The sequence below is a fragment of the Rhyacophila brunnea genome, unplaced genomic scaffold, assembly GCF_057557595.1.
Source record: "Rhyacophila brunnea isolate RB1 unplaced genomic scaffold, BYU_Rbru_1.0 scaffold_9, whole genome shotgun sequence".
Lineage (NCBI taxonomy): Eukaryota > Metazoa > Arthropoda > Insecta > Trichoptera > Rhyacophilidae > Rhyacophila > Rhyacophila brunnea.
The window spans coordinates 2,984,438-3,006,068 of NW_028233361.1; the positions used below are offsets into that span (position 1 = coordinate 2,984,438).

Here is a 21,631-nt window from a genome sequence, read left to right on the forward strand (position 1 = left end):
CAACAGGATAGCCGTCTAAACCGACAAAACTGTCTATATCGGTCTAAAAATTAGGACAGCCAAAAGAGGTGCGGTTAAAACAGCACGTATTATAACAATTACAACCAACGTATTGTAATTGTTACAATACGTGGTAATACTTCGATACAAAAATGAAAAACTACCCTCGATAGCTGCCGGTAGCGGTCGATAGCAGTCTTGTGTCTAGAATAGATGCGCAGATTGTGTTTTCGAATATATTAATAAAATCGATCTTCTTAAAAAATTAGCTCGCGACCGATCCTAATAGGAACTTGAAGAGGACAAAATCCGATTTGACAGACAATGTTTCACTGACCAAGCGAACAAACATTTCAAATTTTGTTTTGAGAATTGATTTTTCCTGTTAAGAAAGACATTTTGTTCTATATCTTTTATTATTACAATATTAAAATATTTTTTTTGAAGACCTCGAAAAGATGTTTTAGTCGCTATTTTAAGAATTAATAACAACGACCACCTTAATTCATCCTTACGTACGTGGAATATATCAATAGCTGAAGTTTTTTGGTGGACCTCAGTTACTGCCAGCCCAATTGGTATTACCAACGGCAGGTTAGTTCTGCACTTGGGTGCAACAGCTGTTTAAAGCTTGCTGTTTTAGCTTTTTTAGCTGTGCTGAAAAATTTCTGAAAAAAACATTCAATATAAAATGTGAAAGTCTATATTTATTTTTTCCAGTAAAATACCGAACAAAATCAAGGAACATTGAATATTTTTAAGGAGTAACAACATAAAATCTTCTAGATTGTAAATTTAGGTAAACAGGCAGATGTACTTAGTGAATACATTTATCGTAAAACCTTTCTTGACAGTTAACTTTAAAGGTAGATGTATCGTGAAAAACTCTAGATTTAACGTCATATGCCAGATACAATTTTCGCAGGTTAGATGACAACTCAAAACTGGCAAGAAAAACGTTAAATTGGCAATGCAATGTCGACATTATCTACTTAATACGTTATCATCCAGCAAATAACTCCAATAGGCAAATAATAAAAGGAGTGAATAGAATATTAAAGTGTATTGGTGACGAGCTTTCTAATCGCAAACCGAGTCGACATGTATTGATTTCACAAACGACAAGACTAAAAATAAACTCCTTGCTTATGCGAATATTCGACGAAGTTCTTGCAAAATAAGCCAGACGGAATTTCTGATTTATGGGCATTTTCGCCAAAGTTTGTACATGTTTGAAATTTGGGTAATATTATTTTTTCACTCAAATTAACCATTTTTATATAGCTAGCAGATTCCTTGTTCTATTGCTGAATTGGTGATAGCAATTTTTCAGCAAAATATTGATTAATACAATATTTATATCATTTTTATTATGAAATTGGGCATAATAAGTTTCCGTTCCGTGACTACGAAACTTAGCTTTTAAAACATGAATGAAACACTTTTTATCACTTAAAAGAGCTCTATTAGATTAAAAAAACCATACACTTCAAAATAAAACTACAAATAGTCAAAAAATATTATTGAATTTTAATTCTTGGGCACATTTCGTTCCCCTCCGTTACCCTATGTCTATAATGGCAGAGCATTTTTCCTTTAGTATTTGAAAAAACCAATCAATGTTCGTTCTGCTATTTTTTTAAAGACAATAATCACTTTTACTAAATTTTATTGGAAAAATAAATAAGTTTCGTTATTTAATAATCAAATGAAAAATAGTTAACGTTCAACTTTTTTGGGGACATTTTCGGAATGGAACGAAATGGTAACGGAGTGTAATTTGTAAAGCTTAAGTTACATGTTACCATAAAAACAAATTTTTGTTTTATGAAATTTATTTGAATTTTTTGATAGACAGATAAATATTCAACGTGCGTCAAAATAACAAAACAAATCAAACTTAATCACTAAAATAGACATATTTTATAATAAATTTCACAATACTTGTAAAATAAGGTAGGTAATAATTTTGACACACTATACATTACCATAACTTTATTTGGCATTTATATTATTTGTAACTCAGATAAAAAATATTTTTAAGCAAATTAACAATATATGAAAAAAAAAATCAGCAAGGGATTCAGACGCGAGTTCCTAGCGCGGCACGGAGTATATAACTTTTACGAAAATAATTATAGTCAAACTCGGTTATTACGATCTCTGACATAGCGAGATCTCGGATGTAATAACGAAACATTTGTTGACAATTGGTTTATGATTTTCGCCATACATTTAATTCTTTCACTGTTATAACGAGCAACTTATCGGATATACCGAGCTAAAATACTGTTAATGTGTCGACCGTTTTAAAACATTTCGACCCTAAGCAATAAAATCCGATTGGACAGGATGCCGCCGGGGTCGGATTACGTTTATGACACTAGTAAAGTGTCTAAGTACCTACCTTATTGGTGTTTCACCGACAATAATAAAAAAGTATCCACGCATATGGTTGAAAAATCCAAGGTTTGTGAAGTCCGTAGGTACCTACCAGCGTTAATTACAATAAACAACTTCTTTTGTAGTTTATGAATGCCATGCTCGTTTCGGGGATTTTTACGATGGTTTCCAAATTTTTTATTTTCGGCTTTTTGTGTAATGTGACATGCTCATTTAAAAATACCTATTCTCTGATATAACGAGTAACGCTTATAACAAGCAAATTCAGTCGGTCCCATCTTCCTCGTAATAACCAAGTTCGACTTTATGTTGTCTTGAAATTTAATTGTATTCATCAACATAAAATGTAGCTATACAGGTTGATTGTAATCAAGACGTACTTTTCTGACATTTCGTGAATACCTACAGTTCTAGGTATTAAATCTAATCGAGTACACATTTCTGTTAAACGTGACAAAAAAATACTTTTTCATACATTTTTATAAATTTCTATGCCTAAAATGTATGGAGAAGTTTTAAAATTTTGGTGGCGTATAACAGAAAGAGTATGACAGAGCCAGTGCCTGTCTCGCAATTATTTCAGTCTGGTGTTTTTTCTTTTCCTTCTGTTGTTTTTTTTTATCTCCATACTTTTATGTGCGCTATTTTTGCGTATTCAGACATATCACATACTTTTTTAATCTTTATTATATTATTATATTATAGTCAGGTTATTTTTTATATTTTTTAATGAAAATATTTTTGTTTTTCATACGAACAGACAAAATAATTTTTTTTATAATCTATGAAGAACTAAACACACACTGTAAACCCAACTTTATGCATGCCATTTCGTTACTTTTACATTCCACATATACGTTACCACCAATATAGTTTCGGAGTGGAAGTAACGGATTCTGTTTCAGAAGTGTTTGAAGCCAAAATTTAGCTTAGTTTTATTGTTAAACCTGCGATATGTTTTATTATATCTGTAGTATGAAAGATAAGCTCCATATGTGTAGTATGTGAAATAGAAATATGTGTTTTCTTACCTTATAAATCGTGGTAACAGTAGTGGAACTTCTTAAATGACCAACCCAGAAAGCAACCTGTTCCGATAGCGATACCGACACACACCAACAATTTAAAGTGTACATGGCGATCAGTGTTATACAAAAATGTTGCTACATTAAAAAAAAACATATTTATAGTGAAAATTTTTCGCCTTCATGCTAAAATCGTGGTAACGGAATGTGGAGTTCCACTTTTTCAAATATCCTGGGACACACTTTAAACGTGATTTTTTTTCAATATTGGTACAAATTTACGAAAAAACTATATATTTTCCAAAAATATATAATGTAAGCTGTTGAAAACACTACGAATTTAATTTTACACACTCAAAATTAATGACGAAATCAGACTTTGTTTATTTGAATTTATGGGTGGGACATGGTAAAAACGCACTACCTTTCGATCTAAATAATCAATTAAAAATATATACAGGTCAGATAGTTGTATTTAACTGATTGAATAGAGTAAATTAATAAATTTGCATGTTAAAAGTACATAACTTTCCAACATTTTATAATATAATAACTATGAAAAAATCAATCAAAGTCATGGGACATGCCAAAAACGCAATGTACAAACTTTGGCGAAAATGCCCTTATACATCTTTGTAAGGCTTCCATAAGACTATTAGATTACGAACGTATTTAATAATTTAACGAATGATAATCTAATATTAAGACTTCTGGATATAGCGCTAAGACAACCTCAAGTAAACAAATCATTATGCGTTGATTTTTCCAAAGGCTTGTTTGAATTGAGGCGTATGTATATTATTTCTATTAGGTTTCCCAGTAAAAGCAACCAGATATATTTAATTATTCCATAGATGGCGTCAATCAAATTGAACATAGGTTGATACTCAAATACTATTATAGTATGTTTATGATTTCGAGAAAATAATACGATGGTATAATTAATCCATAGCAATTATTTGAAAACATTACATTCGCACTTTGCAAGATAACATCAAAATATGTATATACTTATCTAAATGACGAATGACATTCATGAGTGAGCACGGCTGAAAGCTTGGAAATGTGTTTTTTTCTATTTCAAAATCTTTTAATTGTGTATTATTTTATTACAGATTCAAGGCCAACTTCATATAACTAATAAAAAATACTGTTTGTTTCTACGAATAAAAAAAGACAGGAAGGAAGATGTGTACAAATCACGGCAATCAGAAAGGCCGGCAAATATGGCCCACAATGCGTGATACACAAACATAAAATACACAAAATTACAAACACATTTGAAGTTTGCCGCACACGTACAGACCACGTGATATTTGTTTACGCAAAATCGTCGCTTTTCAAAATGGCGAATTTGATTGCCAGATTTTACTGCGATGAATCAATATGTTCCTTCTTGTCTTTTTTTATTCGTAGGTTTGTTTACTATGTACACCGAGAAATTTCCATTTATAAAATCGGAAACGATTTTTACAGACGAGTTTTTGGAATATAATGCAACCAAAACTAGAAAAAATTCTATCATGGGTGTTGACTTCCTGAATTAGTTAACCCCAGGTCCATGCCACTACGTGAACCATAGTGGATATTAAGCCATTTCCACACTGGCAACAAGTTGCTGGCAACCTCATAAATTTTACGATACTTACCATAATTGCTTAAGAAATTTTACGATAATCATCATAATTATCGTAAAATCTAACGAGGTTGCCAGCAACTTAACTTGTTGCCAGTGTGGACCCGGCATTAGATGCACAAAGCTTAAATAATATATATTATAAATAAAAATTTAAAATTATAAATATTTATGATTTATGTCTTCGACAGCCCTGATGAAATATGAGTCGGATCGAGTCATAGAGCAAATTTATTGACACAAACAACTTTGACACGACCTTTTTATATTAACTAGTAGACCAGATATTATGGACTACATGTTAAAATATCATATTTTCAATTCTCAAGGCCAATTCTGTAGAACGTCCCCTTAACAATAAAATTAGACCCTTATGTATTTCACTTGTGCGCCCACTTCTGGAATAAATTTCTAAATTATGGTTCCCGAATTATGAAGTTCACATCCAAACCATTGAAAAATGTCAACGTCTATTTTTATTATATTAATACTACGTATCGACCGAAGGTACGTGATGGAATTTGAATTTAAATTCTAATGGATTTAAGTTTTGTACTAAGATGGCCGCGGGGCTTAAGGCGATACTTCAGTGAAACGGCAAATAATTTTCAACTATAGGTGCGACGAAATTTTGGACTCGCTGGCAGTCTGAGAGCGAACGTCGAGTTATGAATACGTCAATTTGTTTCGTGATGGCGACGGGGGTATCAATTCTTAAATCGTGTAAAGATGACTAAAAACGTACCCACTTACTTTAAAAAGAAAATATGTCAATGAATATATTATTATTGTTACTAATAGAACATACGTTAAAGTGCCCACCACCACCCGTCATATATGCACAACCGTGGATATGCACGGCCGCTTTCTATGACGCTTTAAACGTGTCTGAAAGAAGTGATTTTAAGTGCTCATTCCGTCCCGAGACGGAGCCGCACGGGACTGATGCTGCAACCATGCACCGTAGTGCTGAAAAAAGAAAGTTAAGAAAGAAAATGTTTGTTTTTGGACTGGCTCTGCTGTCCGCTGACGTTAAGCGCTTTGTGTACCCGCATACTGAGTGTCACGAATTGAAATGGATGAGTCTACAGAAGAGTCGGGACTATCCCGCTCCCCATACGACGCTGCAAATTTCTCAAATGCCGCAAAGTTGGCCTCGGTTGCTACCAGATCTCCATGACCAATTGGGCCCGTGTGAGGACGGACCCTGGCAAACAGCTCCGCTCGTTCGAATTCCATAAGCGGGCAATCCCAGAGGATGTGTTCAACATCTTGGTGGTCATGCCCGCAGGTACAACCCGGCCCATCTACTATCAAGCCAAACTCGTGGAGACTGGCGGCGAAGTTGCCATGGCCGGTGAGGAACTGGCTAACCCAGTGCGAAGGTTGGAGTCTTCTAGTTTGGTGCCTGCAGAATACGTCTGGAAAAAACGGTAAGTGTGCCGCCCCTTGGGGGAGGCGGTCCACCTCGCCTGCCATGCCGCAAATGCGGTCTTGTACACAATGTCACTTACAGTCTCAGAACATTAAATGGACGCATGTTGGATTTATATGACAAATTATATTTCGTTCGGCATGCGTCATTTGCACCCGCGACCCGCAATCCGCGTATCGCCTAGCCACGATCTTTTTAGACCATGCCTCAACTGAGGTATAGCCTTGAACGTCGGCCTATAACCCCGTGGGTCCCAGGTTCGAATCCTGGGTCTGGTAAGTGCACATATTGTTTGTCGATTTGTGTATGACTCAGAGTATGGACCTAATAGGTTGAGCAAGTCGCTGACATCCATTTCTCGTAAAAACAAAATCTGTTAATACAAACCTCCACTCTGTGAGGCCCATATTATGATCTTATTAGGATCGGACATGGTATCACACTCACACACTAAAATGGAACAGTACAAAACTTAAATCCATTATAAGTTATTTTGTATGTTTTATTAAATTTAAACTTGGTTTTCCAGCTGAATCAATTGTCTACAGTAATTTGTAGATTTGACTTCACTCGTTAGTGCACGCACAGTGCAAAATTTCGCCCAACAATAAACGCGAGCGCGACGCTCCTTTCACATTATACGGTTTTGATCGTACGGAAAAAAAAACGAATGGCGACATTCTTTTAATGGCATGGAGAAGAGCATTGCCATTTTCACATTACACGGCGACGGTTAAAAATCGAAACGGCGCCGTATAGCAGCCGTCCATTTCCACTATATTCACAGCACCTGGACGGCCACCGATGACTCAGTGGTGTACCTGACCTGCACGCTTTCGCATTAGACGATTTTGAATCGTACGGCATAGCTCAACCCTCAACCACAAATTGAGCTTGTGACGGAAAACCCGTGCATAAACCGTATAGTGGGAAAAGAGCCTGAACTTGCTGCCAATTCGGATTTTTTCCGTAAGGTTAAAACCGTATAGTGTGAAATAAGGGTTAAGTTAGAACAGGGGTTCCCAACCCCGTGCCCGCGGGCACCATGGCGCCCGCGGAACGATTCGTATGTGCCCGCCACTATTCGACAGAGACAGAATTTTCACGCTAGCCTGCAGATCAATTCTCTAGTGCATTTCCCACATATGAATAAAATGCTAGGTAACAATGAATTAAACGGGTCATTATTTATTAAGCATCTTCAAGTGTTAAAAAAACAATTTGAAGAGAGATTTTTGCAGTTTACAGATATCGAGCCAATTGTTTCCTTCTGTATCAATCCTTTTACTTGCCAAATAAATGTAATGGAAATGGCCGCATGTATTGCAGATTTTGTTCAAGGTAAGACAGAAGAACTAGAGTTAGAAATTTTGGAGCTTAAGAATGATATTTTGCTTAAATCTTTAATATCAGAGGACTTTTGGAATACAGTGGACAGAGAAAAGTTCCCATTTTTGAAAAAAGCGGCATATAAAATTGAATCATTTTTCGGTTCGACATATTTATGCGAATCATTGTTTTCAAACATGAACTTAATAAAATCAAGATATAGATCTCGACTCACCGATGAGCATCTTTATGATTGTTTGCTAACAGGATTATCGTCATACTCTCCTAATTATGAGGCACTGGCCAATGATATGCAATGCCAAAGATCACATTAACATATTGATATTCTATTTTTTTATAAAATGTTTTCTTTGTATTTGTGTTTTTTGTTTACTTTGTTTACGTTTTGTAAATACATTTCTCTGTGTGTATGCAATTAGAATAATAGTTTTATTATTTTGAAACATTTTTGTGTATTATTTATTAATAAATTATGAATATGAGAAAATAAATTATGGGAAAGTTATGTACGGAGTTAATTGATTAAAAATAGGTGGTGCCCGCCACCCTACCGATATTTTAGAATGTGCTCTAGAGTACAAAAAGGTTGGGAACCCCTGAGTTAGAATATAGCATAAGGCAATAATTTTCTTCAGTCGATGTAATTTCACAAAATATTATTCTAACTAACAAAAAAACCCGCTATGAAACGAGGGTTACGATGTTTGATAATATTACACCCACAATATTTATTATTTTATTTGCATAATACGTGAATTTACGTTGATATATTGTTAAGATATGGTAATATTGTGAATTATGTTGTACAAACAGTTAAATTCAGCTATGTCAGTTGTCTGTCTAGTTGTCTTGTGTGTTAGACATATTTTGAAGTGTGTCTGTTTAGTTACCATACTTTATTTGGTTTAATAAGATTATACTCAGTATTAGAAATGTATTAAAAAGCAACATATTTGAAGCTTACCAGTGCATACCTTAAATTAATTAATTAGCAAATTATAGTTCCTTGATAATACAAATTATAGACGCAACCATTAGTGATTTAGGTTAGAATTCTATGTTGACATTAAAATTATGCACAGGTCCGCCTTCCAGTATAATAATATATTAAATATACTGTAGCTTCAGGGCGCACAGGGCTGTAGGACGTTAATATTGTACAATTATATAATACTTATTATGTACTGTCACCAGATAGGGTAGGATAGGTATCAGTGTGCCGGCTCTGAAGAATTTGAGTTTAAATCGAGTTTGAGTTATCTAATAATATATTATGTATATATCTTCTCCGGCATTCTTTTCTCGTTTTGGGTGGTGAAAAATTATAAATACAAGAAATACGATAAGTCTCGCCACGCTATTGCTTTTAGCGATAATAACCCATCCTCATTTCTCCGGATATCTAAAATCTATTGTGTATTCGGTTTTACCTATTTTTTTCAGGATTTTTTAGTCTATATAGTCGTATAACTTTAAGTGATTAACTAGCTGCTCATTACGAGTCCCTATGGGAGTAAAAGTGGTGTGGTATGAGATTTGTCATTTTTTAGTGAAAAATTAAAAACTGGTGTAAGTAGTGGAATTAAAATTTTGGTTTTAATGTTAAGTACATACAAGTGAAATAATACATAAATACATATTGAAAAGACGCTACCTACAAGCATTTATCTTGCCCACGCCATACGCAATTTTGTTAGATGGGCAATAATTGTAATAAGTACCTATGTATCTTTTGCTCGGCAAATATTTGAATGAATATTTATTAAGAGCGTACTTCAGTGAAACGGCAAATAATTTTCAACAGTAGGTGCGACGAAATTTGGCACTCATCGGAGACCGATAGTCGAGGTGTGCGCACGTCGATTTGTTTTGTCATGGCGTCGGATGAATATATTCTTAAATCGTGTAATGATGACTAAAAACTTTATGTATGTACGAGTACTTGAAAAAGAAAACAAGTCAATGAATATACTATTATTATTAGTAATATAACAATAAACATAACATTAAATGGACGGATGTTGAATTTTTATGAGAAATTATATTTCGTTCGGCACGCGTCATTTGCACAATCCGGGCATCGCCTATCCACGATATTTTTAGACCATGCCTCAACTGAAGTAGGTATAGCCTTAAAAATCGACAGAGAATAATTATTTATCATTCGATAGTGAAAAAATAAAATTGCTACAGTGTAAATTTGTAATTTTGGTTTTAATATTAGATAAAAGTATATATTTTGATTATAATATGATATATTTCATCACTATTATTAATTAATTTGTGAATAATAAAAAAAAACACCTTGCTCCCTCCACGGGCAATTTTGTTAGATGAGCAATTCATATCTTAGTATTTATCATAAGTCGACAGAGAAAATACATTTTAAAAGTTCTGAGGGAGAAAAATTGTTCCGCTGATCCAATAATACCATCACATGACTGCAGGTAGGCCTGGTAGGTTTTTAATTTTGTAGCGATGAATAAACAAAAATACGTTTTAAAAATATTTTTTTTTAAACCATGTCCGATCCTAATAAGATCATATGGGCCTCCACAGAGTGGAGGTTTGTATTAAATAACATATTAAATACTAAATTGTTACGTCAAAGTATAAAATTGAAAAAAAAACGACATGTGAATTTGCCACAAGCAGGATTCGAATAAGCGACACACAATATCAGAAAGGACACTACCATTCGTCCAGGCCACCACGAAGTCATACTACATAATATTGAAATTATATACCACTGTATTCTAGATATTGAAATATTTTTTATTAAATAGGTAGGTACATAATATGTACCTAAAACATAACAAAAGATGAGCCGAAGATGTGAATGTTTTTAGGAGATTCGCGCTAGGTTACCGTTATCACTATCCGAAGACAAGACCATAATACAGCTACTAGCGGTTTAAAACACGTTGCGGATTGCATTTCTTAAACTGTTTGTATAAGACGCCGTATACATGCGTAGACAGGCGAATATGACTCACTACTGAGTTTGGAAACTACACAGCCAGCTGATGCGTCTGAGAACCGCTCATACTTAGCCTGCTACTTTACTGTGCTTCGTAGCTTCAAACACGAACACCATTTCTGCGTGCTTCCTTCATGGCCACACATTCCACAATTTAATAACTCCAAGAGCATCAGTTATAACAACCGGCGAAATGTTCATTTCCCTGTCGCATCAGTCCAGGTGTTCCCGTAAGCATTATTCTTTTCAATTTAAATTAATTTTTTAACAAACCTATTGTGGACATTACAAATTATAAGTTTAACACGTTCACAACATCACATGAAACATTATTATAAAGAAAATAAGTAATAAAAACGATAAAAATGAAAATATAAAGAAAGAACATAATATAAACATACAAAATCAGTGAAAATATATTTATACATCTTAAGAAGTTCAAAGAAGTACCTACACCAAGTTTGATAAGGAGACCCTATTTTAAGAATTTATAAAATAGCGTCCACTTAAAATCACCTCACGCAAGTGAAATATATCAACACCTGAAGCAATATGGTTAAACATAGTTATCGCCCTCCCAATTGGCATTACCAGTGGCAGGTTGGTTCTGCACCTTGGGAGAATAAACAACTGATGCTCTCTATTTCTAAATAGTTATCAGGGATACACAGGTCAACACTGCCCAGAATGGCTAAATAAAGATTACTTCTAAATTGCAGACTGCAGTATGTCAAAGTCGTGTCTGCCGCTTATTCCCTTACCATGCCTTGTTGCTTCCGAATCAGGATACCCACATTAATTCCTCGTGTCTAGATACTACACGAATGAACAATCGGCCTGCGACCCGTCGCAGCATGGCGTGCTCGTGGCCTAAACTGTGAGATGGTCCTGGACTTTGCATGTTGTCTCTCATGCTATTTACTATTTAGTGAGCATGGATCAAACATTGTCACTTGCGTGTTTTCATCCGACACGCGATATTAGCATGCAGATTATCATTTAACGAATGTTTGTTAGACGAAAATGAAACAAAAATAAATACTCACGTCGCATGTTACTTCGATGTCTTCTTGTCCGGGCATAAAAATGAGAATGTCGCCGTCAGTCGGCTGCAAGTGAATTTGGAGGGCCTGGAAAAATATGAAAAAAGTTTTATTATTCATTATTTTTCTTCTACTATCTCTTCTCGCACGAACAGAGAAAGCGAGAAATTTAATTAAATTTTCAATTACGTCCGTAAACAATTTCATTGTTATAAAATACAACGAATTCTTTTATTTGTTGCCATAATAATAATAAATTGTGTGTCGCTAAAATTGATTCCGAATGGTGATAATTTTTTTTGAAATTTTGTAACTATCTAATTTTAGTCATAAAATAACAGATTAGAGAGAATCGATCGAGTAATAAAATAAATGAGATAATAGAATTTATCGATATCTGATTTCTATTTTGAGATGAGATTTGGTTGAAGACTGTTGAATTGATAATAGTCGAAGTTGCAATATTTGGACGGATTTTCGTGACGATTCATTGAATCCCTCATAGCTTGCGTAATTAAATTATTAATATTTTATTTTAGGGCTTGCGCAGACAGAGCGCGGTCAGGCGGTCTGCGTTCCGCGTTCGGAGTTCGGCGTTCTTTGTACTGTATGGACTTCATACTGTATGGGTACACAGCCGGCGGTCAGACCGCGCCGGTCAATTGGAACGCTAGAGTTCTAGAGTTCTATGCCCGGAATTACAAAGAACGCCGTACCTCCCGTCCAGTCCCGTCATAGGAATTTGAGCAGTCACACAACATAGAGCGAAACCACACGGGGGAGTGAGTACGCAACAGCGGTGCTTTCTCACTTCCACTCGCAGTCGGAATATAGCGGTCTCGCATTATGCAGCGCCTGTGTCACAACGACGTTTGTATACAAATGGAACGCTTATTGTTGACCGCCACCTGTCTGCTGTCCCTGAACGTTAGCGGTCAACGGTCGGTTGAACGCAGAACTCCGACCGCTCTCTGTCTGCGCAAGCCCTTATACATGTCTAACTAGGTGCCAACCTTATAATGCTTAAACCGGTTCTGATGAATGACAATGAAACTGTGTAAAATAATTAATACTACATATTATTATCCATGAATTGACAGTTAACACCAATATTATATACTGCGCTGAGTATGTGAACAATAATACTAACAACGATACTATACTACAATATTAGATAAACTTAAAGAATCGAGTCAATCTTGCAGGGTAATTATTATTAAACGTGTCCGAAATTAATTAAAATTATTTTTTGCCGCAGTTAATTAATTTATTAATTATAAAGTAATTAGAGAACGTCGACGTTGTAATTAGGGATTCCAATTCCGGGATCCCGAACTATTTTCGATACATATGAATCCCGGGATTGGTAAACATAATCCCGAAACTTTCGGGATTGATATTTTTTATCAATTTTTATGGAAAATAAAATAAAAACGAAAATATAACAGAAAAAATACTTTTAATAACAAATAACTACATTAGTAAAAACTGAGTTTGAATGAAGTTTGATTTATTACCCATGTGTAAGTTGCCAATTCATTTTATTTTTTCCCATAAATTAAGAAAAATGAGAAAGATTGGAAAAAACAATGCTTCGCACTTTTAACAAAGTAATTCCACCATGATCTCATACGTTTTACGGCAGTTTCATGTTAAGCTGACTTATTAGATTTATGAAGCGGAAAGGCCATACACCATAATTTGCTATACTATTTTAAATCTCGCTAACCCATTCTCAGTCTTTACTATCAGTAACAGCAATCTCATATACCTAATATATGTAAACACTAAACACAATATTGATTTTACGAAATTTCATAAATGAAAATAGTTTAGATTTGTAAATAGTTTAACATAAATTAAAAATTCCACAAAATATGTACGATGCAGGTAACATCCGTAAAGTGAATTTGAGAAATATAATAAATAAATCAAGAAACATTTAGTTATAGGTTTCGGCCATTTACACCTAAGCTGACTTTTTTTTATAGAAAGAAAACCATTGCGCATTACCAAAAAATGCTATTCTGGAGATTACTCGGGCATATTATTCAAAATAATGTTTTAATTACTTAAATCTTAATTTTTTTCAACAAAATATGTTATTTTTTATTTTAATTGAAATTGTATTTTATTTGTTATCTTTTCATAAATAAATAAAACAGCTTTACTCTCACATTATTATTTATATTACAATATTATTTACTCCATTAAACCTACGTATTTCCAAGATTGAACGTACACAATATTAAAAATAAATGTCTGAAATAGTATAAATAATACTAGATTTATTTTTGACCGATTTTATGAATGTTATTTGTATACATAAAAGTTTAATATTAACTATGGAAAAAATGCTAATCCCGGGATCCCGGGATTGTCAAATAGTAAACCCGAAATCCCGGGATCGAAATTTTGGCTCGGGATTGGATTCCCTAGTTGTAACACTTGGTTCAACATTCGGGATGTGGGCTGGGACATTACAGGCAAATCTGTCTTCTGCAATTTTGGTAGCTAACCTTCGACCGAAGAAAGGGGAAGAAGAAAAATATCTTAAATGTGACTTACATAAACAAACACTATTACAATATACATCATTTCCAAACACCTTAGATAGTGACATGACCCGGCTCACGGCTAGCTCAGTAATGCTACCGGGCCGCCACTGAGGAGACTAGTGATGAATTAGGAGAGGTGGATCTCCTTTGTAGTATCACAACTTTTGAATCCCCGAATAAAACTCTCAGCTGGTGTGGTGCCGAATTTATTCAGGTACTAGAGTTCACGGTCACACAATAAGGTTAACTGTCATTGTTCCCGTAATTAAATCTCATTAAAGTATCAGTAAACTATTTATTTGTTCACTATAGGATCTCTGTGAAATCTTTCACAAATTCCCAAAAAAGTCACACCTAATTCAGAGAATGTATACGCAGATGTTCTTTGGATATTCATGAAATATTTTCCCATAAGAAAGAAAATATAAATTATTCTTTGGTCACACAGTATTAGGTTTATAAAAGAATAGAATTATTTTATTGTTGTTTATAAAGTTTATTTATGTTCACAGTGTATTTACAAATATTTATTTGTGTTTACAGACTTGTTTACAAAAGGTTTGCTTAATGTTTACAAATTTATTTACTAAAATTTGTTTTTATGTTTATGAATTTGTTTACTAAAATTTATTTTATAATTATGTTTACTTAATAAAGTTTCAAAAATTTATTTTATAATTATGTTTACTTAATAAAGTTTCAAAAATTTATTTTATAATCCCGAAAAGATTTGTAAAATTTATTATTACAGACTGAGTTTATTAATTTGTTTTTATAAAACAAATTCGATCGCGTAATTTATCTCGATTACGTCACCTCGTATGATGAGTAATGAAAAATAAAATTAATCCGCGGCGCGTCACTATCGACAGATACGTAGTATTCGTGCTACGTTTTGGCGGCCGACGTCACTACCGACAGATACGAGTTATTCGCGCTACGTTTTGCCCGTCGAAGGGGACTTACTGGTACGTATGAATCGCGAATGTACTGAGAACCGTGTCCCACAAGCTCGCAGAGAGGTCTGCTGCTTACTGAAGATCGCCGGTGAGAAGTGTAGAAACTAATGATTTTACGGAAAAAGGATGTCACCTTTTATACCCTCGGGATGGAGGTTTAACAGGAAACAGTCCGTAAGGGATAGCAGATGTATATCTTTCTCTCACGGGATAAATTTACGTATATCTCCCGTTCCTGGTAACTTTCTAATAGAGATATCTTCTAATTAAATCGGGTTAAATTTACTCTACTTTATTTCCGCAAAATTAAGACTTAATAGGGGTGTTTTAAGCACCCTCTAGAACATGTCCTTTAAATACGTAGTTACGGTGACGTCAGCAAAATAGTTGATTTTATATGATTTTTCGTGTTCAAACGAAGGGGAAAGTTTTTAGCTTTCCAACGAGGTATCAGAATAGGTACTCGTGTACTAAATAAGGGAATGGCAGTCTTTAAATTTAAAATGTCAAAATGAAAGGTTGACACCCACGTACTAGTCCTTTCCACCACTCTTGGCCTTTTTAGGCCAATAGAATTTTACTAAGTTTTAATAAAACTATTTGGAGCCGCAGAAAACGTTTCATTCGATATTTACCTTTCGGACGAACATTATTACGTGAAAATACTATAATATTACACTTAACATTTCAACTTAAATATATAAATGCTTAATCCTAACAAGATGTTATTTACAAGCGACTACAAATTTATTTCGTCCTTAATAGTGGCTTTTCCATAGTAATCTAAACGTAACCTTGAATCTATTTTTATCTGGCAACTCAACACAGCCGGGCCGTAAATTCTAGTCGAACAGAATTCAGTTAAGGTTCAAGGTCACGCGCCAATTTGTGTTTTTAGTCGCAGTATTTGATTCTTTTATTACTTAGGAGGCAATTAAGATTTATTATTGTTTATGGGTAGAAACCCATCTATACCAGAATCTCAAGTTTTTCCAATTGTTACTTTTACAATATTCATTATAGTCAGCAAGTAATAGCATTAACAAAATCTATAATTATAATTACGCGTCTATAGATATAGGTACGCGTTTACAATATTTTTATAACGGTAGTTAACTTCTATCTTGTATTGATAAAATTAGTATTAAAATTCCTTATTCATAATTATACAGTATATAAATTTATAAATATTCAATTTTCTTTTCCAATTTTCATACACTTTTATTATAGCTATAAAAGTTATTGAAGCATGTACTTGCTTAACTTTACGTAAACAATCTCTCCCATAACTTATTTTCTAAGTTTAATGGAGATTTCCCGGAAATTATTTCCGAAATAGATCGATTTGAAATTTCATGGCGTGTCATTTCGAGGTCTGTGGTCACAGCGTTCCAATTACACTTGAACAGTCTCGATTCTCCGAGGCGAAATTTTTTACGTAAAATTTTATTACATTTTACAAAGAAAAGGTTAACAACATACATTTTACTTCCTAATACTAAACGATTACGCTACTGGTTACCTGTTCATGGTCTTTTTCGACCATTTCTTCTCTGCTTCTTCCATAGTTTAGGACCATGGGACTTATATATTCTGTTTGTACCTCGTCGTGAGGTTGTCGCACGGCTATTTGAGAAGTAGAATTGACTACAAGGCTAGATTTGTATAGTTATGTCGTTAAACCATACTCTGCCATAAACACTAACTGAAGGTCGGCGTTTTTGTTTGTGTCAAATGCCCACCCTTAATAAAGACATAACTGTATATGTCTAGTCTCAATTCACCATTGCCACACCTCAGGACTCAGTAATATGCAAAGCGATAAAGCAACAGTAAAGCATATTCAAAATAAAATATACAAAATCTGCGCATGCACACAAAGTTTTTCTTTTACTTTTTATAATTAATATTCGCCCAGATTCAGGTCTTAAAATTCTAATTAATAAAAGAAAATTATATAATTCAATAATTCTGAAGTTAAAAATTTTATTTTGAGGACGGTGAGTGCTGTATGGGACGACTACTGCTTTTCCTGCCGAGGGACAACCGCAAGGAAGAGGACTCACGGAGACGCTCCCTTTACGACCCATGGACAGAAGTAGAGTTCGACTTCCCGTCGCGAATCACGTTCCCGCTTACTAGAAAATACGGCATAGTACCATGATATGCCAGGGAGACTCCCCTGACAATACCTTTAACATTAAATTACATAGGGTCATTTAAACCTATTCAATCTAACGCTCAATACTCCTAGCTATATATTACATTCTACAAGAATTTGAAATCAATCCCAATCAAGAGAATTATTTTTCGCAGCTCCGAATACTAATAAGGACTTAGCGTGAAAGTTACGAACTTCCCCACGCCTAAATTAGCAACGCTCTCTTCATTTCGCAGCTCCGAATACTAATAAGGACTTAGCGTGAAAGTTACGAACTTCCCCACGCCTAGATTAGCAACACGTCTTCATTTCGCAGCTCCGAATACTATTAGGGGCTTAGCGTGGAAGTCAAGGACTTCCCCATGCCCTAATTAGCAACACTTTCTTCGTTTTGCTCTCCCCGAAGACTTATTTCTTTCTCGCTTCGAGAAAAGACTCGTTTGCTTCGATAATAGACTTATTTCTTTATCGCTCCTCTCGAAGACTTGTTGTTTGCTCCGATAATAGACTTATTTCTTTATCGCTCCTCTCGAAGACTTGTGGTTTGCTCCGATAATAGACTTATTTCTTTATCGCTCCTCTCGAAGACTTGTTGTTTGCTTCGATAATAGACTTATTTCTTTATCGCTCCTCTCGAAGACTTGTGGTTTGCTTCGATAATAGACTTATTTCTTTATCGCTCCTCTCGAAGACTTGTGGTTTGCTCCGATAATAGACTTATTTCTTTATCGCTCCTCTCGAAGACTTGTGGTTTGCTCCGATAATAGACTTATTTCTTTATCGCTCCTCTCGAAGACTTGTTTGTTTCGCAGCTCCGAATACTAATAAGGACTTAGCGTGAAAGTCACGGACTTCCCCACGCCTTAATTAGCAACACGTTCTTCGTTTCGCTCTCCCCGAAGACTTATTTCTCTTTCGCTTCGAGAAAAGACTTGTTTTTCGCTTCGATCAGAGACTTATTTCTTTATCGCTCCTCTCGAAGTCTTATCGCTCGCTTCGATAATAGACTTATTTCTTTATCGCTCCTCTCGAAGACTTATAGCTCGGTTTAGTTAGAGACTTAGCTTACAGGCGATGGCGGTAGCGATCGCTTTGAGCGACGCTTACCTGATCGGCCTATACGCTGATACTGACGTTTGGGGGGCGCATTCCGGATGGGGGCGTCTCGTAAGACAGCGTCCAACGCATCCCGCCACTCGCCAAAGGTAGTACCTTGATCTTTGCTCCAGGGCGTTGGGAAGTCGGTCCTCGCAGGGCGCCGCCCTCCCAATCGTCCCATCCTCCTAGATTCTCTCTTGGGGGGCGCTATCTTGATGGGGGCGTCCCGTAGGACTGCGTCCAACGCATCCAGCCTCTCGCCAAGGGTCATCTCTTCATTAGATATTGTCGAGTCAACAATTCTTTCTACTTCAGCTTCCCCATCGCTAAGTTCGGAATCTGTTCCTGAACTCGTCAGTAGTTCTTCCCGCGCACATTCCTGCGCATCCATACGACGTTCTGACAGGGCGTGCACTCCCTCGTCTCTGTCGTTGGTAGCTTCGGAAAGCGGTGCAGGCGGTTCCACTGGGTCGTCTGCTCTTTCATTAGCCAGATTCTTCTCAAACTATTGCGCACCGCAGCTCCGAATACTAGTAAAGGACTTAGCGTGGAAGCCATGCGCTTCCCCACGCCTTAACTAGTAACACTCTCTTCGTTATTAATTTAAAGTATATTACACTTATCACTGATATGTATATCACGCTTATCATAATCATATATATCAAATTAATACTAGTATTTAAAACACTCTTATTACTAACATTTTTATCAAATTTAATATTTAAATCTTTAGGAGGTAAACTATTTTTATTACGTGCAATTGCAGTAGTTGGCAATTTCTCTTCACCCGGCGCATCCAACGTACTACCTACAATTGTCCACGTACTTCTGACTACGCTATTTGGACGGTCTGCAGTCGTTACAGATGGTAGTGTCTTTTGACACGCCGCAAAGTTCTGTCCCCGACTACACCTGTCCCTAGGATCTAAAATATTTACAGAACCGAGAAAATCCGTAGATATTTTGCTTTGTTGGTCATGGGCCGCCGTAGCTGAGTCCCATAACTCTTGTTCTCCGTTATTGAGTATATCACCGCCTTTGAGACGATGATCATACACAACAACTCTTTCGTCACTATATCTAGCTTTATCTATATACATTAAGTTCATGTTTCTTAGTTCAAACTTAACGCTATCAAAATTAATCCTATTAAGCTTACGTAACTTATTTTTAACATTCTTAATACTAAAGGACTTACATTTACTTGATTTTTGTTTAAGATAACGATTATAGTCATCTAATGCTATGAGCTCTTCTTCATTAAGTTTATTTCGCCTTAATTTACCGAAGGTATTAATGTTTTGTAGTCGACGATTAGTTCGACTCTTCCTAATAATATTCTTAACGTCAGCCTCGTGGGGTCTGTTCGCTAATTTAAAAGGTGAGTCCCTTCCTAAAGTTTCGTTGCTCGATTGCAACGACGATCGACTATCTAAACTACATACATCGCTATTAATTTCAAGTAAACTGCCAGCTTCGGCTTTAGTATAGTTAGTACTATTAATATTTTTACACAAATGGTTAGCGGAAGCACAATAATTCGTTAAATTATTTGTTACAAGAGATCTGTCGTCAGTATCGACGAGACTACAGTTACTTACGTTTGCCGATGTTCTCAGCACACCAAGAGCGCCACTGCTTACGCCTTCGCCGCATCCACCGCTAGCTGTCTTTAACTGCTTATCTTGATAACCTTCTTCCTTGTTGCCAACATTTATTTCATAACTTCCTAATTCTGATTTATCTAAAAACTTTTTATATTCTATTTCGCCGCCGGTAAAAGAATTATTAGCTCGCGAAGTCTCAACATTGGACAACGTCTTACCGCTATTCTTTTTATTAAGATTTTCTACTATTTTACTAGCAGAATTATTAATATCGCGTTTGCGATAATTCTCCGGTCTTACGCTGCTATCCTTTACAAGAGGACCTGTACAAAGATTAACTTGGTTACTGGGGCCAGCTTCGACCTCACAGTGAACCTTAGGGTTAAATGATTTCACCGGAAGGGTGTCCTTCAGTTCACTTTCACAGTTAACCCTATTCGCCAGAAGAGCGTCTATGTCACTAGCTAGAACTCGGCTGAACGGCGTTCGAGGAACGTTCGTGTCACCTTCTTGAGTCTTCTCTTCGGCGGTCCGCCAGTGTTCGTCGTCTTGGAGCCATCGACGATCAACCCGGCCCGCGAGCCGTCTTCATGGCTCCTTTCTGGTCTGCTGAGCTGCTTGCCTGTCTGGGCAATCCTTGTTTTCATGGAAGCCAGGACAATGTTGACAGCGCCTTTGTCTGGCACCGCCTCGCTCATCAATGCGAGGACGTGGGCGGTACGCAGGTCTTTCCGAATCGTTTTGCTGGTCTGATTGCCGTGGAGGCCTTTTATCAACAGCCTCCGTGGTCTTATCAGATTTCGCGTTAGTCTCTTGTACCGAACGCGGCTTCTCGCGCCAAGTATTTTGCTGAGCGGGCCTCTTTTCATTATTCGCCTTGACGGCATTTGCTGGAGATGGCACGGAAGCCAATGCCGATTTCAATGGTCGAAGTGTATGAGCTACTTCAAGCAGCTCGTCCATCGTCTTCCATTTCTCTTGATTAACCCTTATCTGATCGCTCACAGTGAGTAGGTCATAAAAGGTCGAAGCCAGGGTTTCCGACTTCATCTCTGGAAGGAGTACCTCGGCTAACTCCATCTTCTTCAGGAGGAAACCATAAGCTCCCTCTTGAGGTCCTTGCTCTTTATGTTCGAGCTCCGTTCGTTGAGCACGACGTCTTGAAGGCGATTCGAAGTGCTCTTTCAGGTCGTTACTAAACGACCGCCAACTGTCCGATGTGTCAATATTCTTGGCCCAAGTCTTGGCCTCTCCTCTGAGCTGACGTATAGCCAACTCTGTCCAATTCTCAACTGGGTACTTCACAGCTTCGCAATATTCTCTGCAGCGTCGGAGAAAAAGTTCAACGCTCTGCTTTGGGCTACCCTCATAGGTGG

The 21,631-nt window shown here is 36.1% G+C and overlaps 1 protein-coding gene across 1 annotated transcript in view; it reads right to left on the reverse strand.

Annotated features, from left to right (window-relative positions):
* Positions 1–21,631, reverse strand: part of Prp16 (ATP-dependent RNA helicase l(1)G0007) — a 227,513-nt gene that overhangs the window by 35,513 nt on the left and 170,369 nt on the right. The window contains exon 13 of the mRNA XM_085959963.1: positions 11,876–11,959. Coding sequence (XP_085816089.1) covers positions 11,876–11,959 — 84 coding nt within the window. The remainder of the gene's footprint in view (positions 1–11,875; positions 11,960–21,631) is intronic.